Genomic DNA, 6,654 nt, shown 5'->3' with positions numbered 1-6,654 from the left:
CGAAAGGCAGTTGATAAGGCTGCCTGGTAGCCTACAATGGAAGAAACCAACTAACCTTAGTAGAACAACCAGATAAAGAAGGCTGAGAGTTTGGCAACAGTAGGATGGCCTGGTGGTATGGAGAAGTAGGTGGACCAGCAGTGAAAAACATGCTACTATCATTGATAGACAGAGATAGTAGAAGGGCAGCATAAATGGGATGTAAGAAGAGCTACGTAGTTCAGAAAAACCTGAATGGGTAGCAAGACATCAGACAAATCCCATTGATGAAGATGAAGGGACAACACTTCCAGGCTAGGTGAAAGGAGATGTATGATATTGAAGCAAGAGTGACCAAGATGGAAGCAGAGGAATAGCTGCCCTGGATGACAGTTGGTGAAGAGGAGGAAACCAAGACTGGGCCAGCCAAAAAAGATGCTACTAACAGGACCTGACAAGGATAGTCGTGAATCAACACCGAGGTCTGTGGGAGAAGACAAAGAGGAGGGTACACATACAAGAAGAGATGAGACTAGATCTGGCTGAGGGCATCTACAGCCAAAACTACTGGGTGAGGTGTTGGGACCAAAAGAAGGGGAGTTTGGTATTGAGAGGAGTGGTGAAGGCATAGATCACTGGCGTGCCCACTTGAGAACAAAGCAAACAAAGTATCTGAGGTGTTAGTGACCACTCCTTATGAAGAATTCTGTCTGGTAGAGAGAGTCAATCCACTACCAAGTCAAAAGCTCCTGAAACAGATGATTCTGATATGAGGGGGCCAAAAACAGAAGTCAAATTTATGGAAGCAAAGAATCCTAGAACAAGTCCCACCCTGTGGATTAATATGTGAAACGACCACAGAATTGTCAGAGTTAGTCATAACCAAGTGATCCCCAAGATGAAGTAGGAAATAGGAACATAATCAAAGGAGGATGGCAAAAGAGGTAGAAATGGGAAGAGAGAGAGGTGGAGAATTCATAGGGGTTAAAGAATGAAAGTGGAGGATTCATGGGGTTAAAGAATGGAAGTGGACTCATGAGGTTGTGAAACAAGGAACCAAGGAGGAAAGGGAAGACTGGTGTTGAGCAGCCTCGGCTAGTAACATCTCTGAGTACTTCAGGTGAAGAAAAGGAGCCAAATGGTGGTAAAAATGGTAAAGAGATAAGAATCACATCCCAGAAGGTCCCAACAACAGAGGAACCAAGTAATCACAGGGACAAGGTAACAGACAAAACCATGGCCAAGGTGATGAAAAGGACTAACTGTAGGAGAACAGAAAAACTAATAGAAGTATGGCGTAGCGATTCAGATAGGAGATGAAGAGAAGAAGGGTAATGAAGGAAATGGGTAAGAAAATGGCAAAGACTGGAAAATTGAGTAAAGGAATCTTGGAGTTAAGAAAGATGAGGCATTTGTGTGTAGGAATGAAGCTGATCCAAGAGTGTGTCAACATGGACTAGTATACCTGGAAAAGGAAAAAAAACCCAAATAATCTTCAGCATGAGAGTCATGTAGTAAGGAACAGGAAGAATCAGAAGACAGAGGGGAAAGGGAAAATAAACAAGAAACCTGAGTAATCAAATCAACAAAGCAATTTGAAGGAGGAGCATTGTCCTCAACAGATAAAGAGGCAAGAAAGGTATCAAAGAATTCATGTGAACATGAACTATGGTGGTAAACGTCTTCCACAGTAAAGGAGCCTCCAGTGATCACAGATAAAATAAGGGTAGTGTTAGCAGCCTTAAATCAAAGTTAAAACAATCTAAAAGGAAACTAAAGAAAGTGAACACTATGAAAGGGCAGCAAAAATCTCACAATTAAGTTTAAACATAAAGGAACCCATCCATTAAAGACAGTGTCAAAGATACGAATGAAGTTAATTTCAAGTGCAAGTGGTGATGGGGATCTACTACATATGGAGGATGTGTTGCCTTTCTATTGGTGAAGGGCTATTGTTGCATGATGATTACATCAAGCACTAGCGCTGTTCAAATTATAACACGTGTCTTAGGTTGGAGATAGCTCAAGGCTAGTGGTATGTGCAAAATCTCAAAGGCAGACATGAAAGGAATAGCTACTGCATGCATAGAGGGAAGCATACTGTTTCAGAAAAGGTGGTTTACAACAACTATAAAAATTAAGGTAACAGCACCAGATGAACTTAACAGACTCAGAGAAAAAGAAGGCTTCTTTAGTTTTGAAGACTACACCAAGGATTAGTGAATCATCTCCATTTAAATCAACAAAAACAACTACAGATTCACTGAAGAGATAAACACATGGACACACATTGGAAACTGTAATCTGAAGAAAGAGTTTAAGTTTAAAAGCTGCAACCGTGCTTGTGATTGATCAGCTGTAACAATTCAAAAGGAACATAGCAATCTGCTTTATTAAACAACACTGAAAAGTAATAATAATAAATATCATCACAGCTGATTAATCATTTTGTCCCTTTAAATTGTAATACTAAGGCAGGGTCAAGACAAATAGAGTAGACTGTTTTAATTCTATCTGTTCATCACAGTTTCACCTAATGTAAAACATCTGATAAATGTTTATTTAACAAGCATTTCAAGATGCTGAGGCATTCATATTTAATCAGCCACTAATTATTGTTATTGTGGTAATTTTGAAAAGAAAGATGGTAAAGGTAATGGTCTGAGACAGACATTCTACTCCACTCACATTTTGGAAAACACAGAATAACATCCATTTACCTATTTTGTGACAAGAGTAAGATGTGCAGTTGATGGGACATGATGTTCTTGTAGTCAGATCTGACTGTCTATCTTAATTGATTTCAACAGAAATTTGTATTAGAAAAAAAATGTTGCTTTTATTCTTTAAAAATTCATAATTTTCTTCTAAATTTTGAGTGAAAACCTGTTTTCAAAATTTTTTGACACAAAAGGTGCTTGAAAGACTATATTAAACAAAATAAATACATTTAAAACATGTTACTATTACTTGTGCTTAATAATGTTATAGTTTTTTTTGCATGCATTTTTCATCAGCTTATAATTGTATGATTTGTAAGACTTTGTTGAAATACATGTGAATCAGAAAAGCATAATAAACAGGAATTCACTTTAAAGAATACTAATGTATGAACAATTTAGGAATCAAACTTCACAGGTAAGGGTTTTTCAAATCACTGACATAGTAAATAACTAAGGTCAAGAATCTTAAAAAGATTCTTTTAAATTCATTATCATATTCAAAGTGAAATACTATTAGTTTTAAATAAAAAAACAGTAATACAAGTGTTTAGATACAATGTTTTTATTTAAGGTTAAGAGTTTCTCTAGATGAAACTTCACTTGTATATTCTTGGCATTGTAGTAAAACACCAGAAACTGAAGAATATTATTCAAAATACATCTCTTGCCTGTGAAGTTGACAAAATATGTTTGCAAGCTGAATGCTTATTCAGTTTTTGAACTTTAAGCTTGGTTTTTCTCGAGGTTTTTCCAGCTGCAGTTTTGTGTGTTAAACAGAATATAACAGGCAAAAATTATACTCTATGAAATAATTGTGTTACATATTGTGTCTTTAGGTTTAGAAAAACTTTCCTTAACTAAAGAAGCTTCAACATGCATTCTTTAATATGCTAATAACTGTAAAAGGTGCATAGCAATAATATATATTTTAGTTATGTACTTCATTATATGTCATTAAACAAAAGCTTCCATAAAGATTGAAGAAAAAAATCCAAAATCCAAACAAGTTTCATGAAGAAAGGGAAATGTTCTGACAAAATTATCAGTTAATCAATAACACCTGCTGGTTTCATATTTCAATTTATAAACATCAAATATCAAATGTGCAAGGTGTGCAAATACACCAAATTACAAAAAATAATTTAGCTTAACACTTAATTATAAAAATCAAAAGCAGCTTTATAAAAAACATTCTTTACAAATTCTCTAAGTCTTAATTAACTTGATTACTGAAACGTTTAATAATCTTGGTAATTTATGTTAGAAAACACATATTTGAGAATAACAAGTAGAAAAATATATCTTCATATCCTTCGTAAGAAATAATTTTGGTACTTGTTAATTGGATAAGTCTCACACATATTTATTAGTTAATGTAGTAAAGAACAGTACTTTAAACAATCTAATGAGCAACATTTGTGAGCAATAGTTGATACAAAAACTCTGGAAGACTTACAAAATTTCATTTTTATCAATTTAAGCTCTTATTTTCCATACAGCTGTATATATCATTAGTATTAAAGATGCATAAAACAAACATCTGTGCTCTAACATCCTCTTGGCACTTTCATTCTTCAATAGCAAACTTAAAGACTGTTGTGTGTTGATACAGTTCTCCTGGTCCGATGATGCAGGTTGGAAAGTTTGGCTGTAAGGAAAGACATTTATATGATCAGCCAAGCTGTATTAAAGCACAAGGTATGTAGTAGTTAATTATACATATAATGTAGTGAGAAGTGCAGCTGACTGTTAAGGTAAGTATACATAAGATACAATATTGACTAAAAGTAAACAATATCTTCTGTAGTTTAACAGAAGATACAGATGTAAATAATAGACTTAAGCTAATTATTTTCTGAATAATGAAGGAGCAGAAAAAATGGAGCATACGTAGCTCTGTTGCAATGCTAACTGAAAGCTTACACCAATTCCATTAGAGTTCTCACACTGATAACTCAGGAACATGTGGGAATGTATGACAGGGATGGGTCAAGTGCCTTACAGTTCAAAAAGAGAACAGAAGATAAAATGTAATAAAGCTTGTGCAGGTCAAAATGGTGTAATTGTTGAAAGTTTCACAAACAATCCTAAGTGATCTATAAATATTAAAGAGAAGACAATGTATTAAATAAGCATATAAGATTATGTTGGACCTGTTATAACTGAGATTATCCACCTCTGTCGCTAAAGGTTCTAGAACAGTAAACCAAATGGCTAGCATTTATAAATAGGAGAAACTGCTAATGCTGCAAACATATGACATCAACAACTGATGTGACCAGTCGGTGGATAGAATCCAGTCAAGATAAAAAAAACAAACAAACGTGGAGACAATATAAAACTAAAAAAGATAATGGTTTATTCCTATACATGGGAGAGAAAGTTTGAGAGCATGAAGACAGTTTTCTCCTTTCAATAATACACTGTCAATTAATGTCAGAAATATGTTGAATTTTTCCATCTACACCAATACACATTACAGAATGTGCCCAATACATAACCTCTAATTTCATCAGATTACTGAGAGACTATAATTTCAAGTCAGAACATGGTTAAGTATTCATCAGTGAGAAGATAATAATGGTTCACTATAGAAGAACATAATTTTTTAAAACAAAATGGAAGAAAGAATGACGAGCACATCTGATCACATCAGTTGTCGATATCAATCTTGACCTACTTTTTCAATGATGACTTGAATTTCCTAAGATAAACTCTTCTCATAACAACAATACATCTGACAGAAGCCAACAATTGAAGAGTGAGTGAGCCATCTAAACAAAAGGTAAATGTATTTAAGCATGCATGCCATACAGAACTTTGGAACATGGTGCAGACTAAAGGTTTCTAGTAACAAACATGTAAGAAATAAAAAGCAAGGAGTGAAGCAATTGGATATTTTTGAGGAAATTTTACAATTGCTTCAGGATTTTATTAGTCTAAAAGAGTTTATGAATAAAGTTAAACAGTTTTTCAAGTTAAAGTAGATATATACATATAAAAAAAAAAGGTGACAAGGAGACGCCCATGTTGTGAAATAAAACTAGGAACTAGGAAGCCGGTTTAACAAGATCAGGAGCCTAGTTACATAAAAACGTTGCCTAGAAATGAAATGGATTGCTGATGCTAGCCCATTAGAACTAGGAAAGCTATGAAAAAGTCATAGTTAACAAGCGAAAGCAGTACTTTGAGGTGATATCACTTACAGGACATGGGTTTAGCTGTACAAGTAAATAGGCGACAAGCTAACTCAACATAATAGTAACCAATTACTTGAGAGTTCTGGTTATAGTTTTGGATTAGCCCGGGAATTCCCCTAAAACGTCCAATAGTGTGGCAGGACTACTTGCGGGTAGTGCTGGATACTATTTCGATGGTCGAGAAAATACTAAGAAATTATGGTTTATAAACCCGTGTCTGAAGCTGAAAGTTCAGTTCCTCCAGGATTCAGAAAGTTCTTCTAGAAGTTCTGAAGTTCCACTGGCCGAAGTTCTCGAAGCCATGAAGGTTTCTAACATCAGCAAATTTACCAGCCCAACTATGTTGTAAGTATAGTTTATGGTTTCTTTCTTAATCAGTTAGTGTAGGTAACTTTAAAGGAATATTATGTTAACTAAGAAGAAGTGTATCTATGTGTAATGTTGGGAAGCCTATATTAATGGCGTTCAAAGTGTATAATGATTAACAGTGTTTGAGAAGTGTTTAAGGTTTAACAAAGTTTTGATTTATATTGGATGTTAGTTAGAAATGATTAATAAATGTTGTTATAATTGTTCAATGCTGGTCTGGGACTCTGTTTCTTTATTCTAACTGTAAATTACCTCAAGTTAGTGAAATTTGCAACTGACTTATTCCACCATCTACTTGACCAACTATCTTTCCTCTAACAAAATCTGACAATTCGAGAGAACCTTGAGTTCTAGGCATGTTGTAGCACAAGATAATTAGTGTG

At 34.6% G+C, this 6,654-nt stretch overlaps 1 protein-coding gene across 1 annotated transcript in view; it reads right to left on the bottom strand.

The window, feature by feature from the left end:
• Positions 1–2,792: 2,792 nt before the first annotated feature.
• Positions 2,793–6,654, bottom strand: part of LOC106468576 (aldose 1-epimerase-like) — a 38,961-nt gene continuing 35,099 nt past the window's right edge. The window contains exon 7 of the mRNA XM_013929011.2: positions 2,793–4,350. Within this exon, the coding sequence (XP_013784465.1) occupies positions 4,270–4,350 (81 nt within the window). The 3' untranslated portion in view covers positions 2,793–4,269. The remainder of the gene's footprint in view (positions 4,351–6,654) is intronic.

Source organism: Limulus polyphemus, unplaced genomic scaffold (genome assembly GCF_000517525.1).
Source record: "Limulus polyphemus unplaced genomic scaffold, Limulus_polyphemus-2.1.2 Scaffold3060, whole genome shotgun sequence".
Lineage (NCBI taxonomy): Eukaryota > Metazoa > Arthropoda > Merostomata > Xiphosura > Limulidae > Limulus > Limulus polyphemus.
This window is presented reverse-complemented; position numbering and strand designations above follow the sequence as displayed.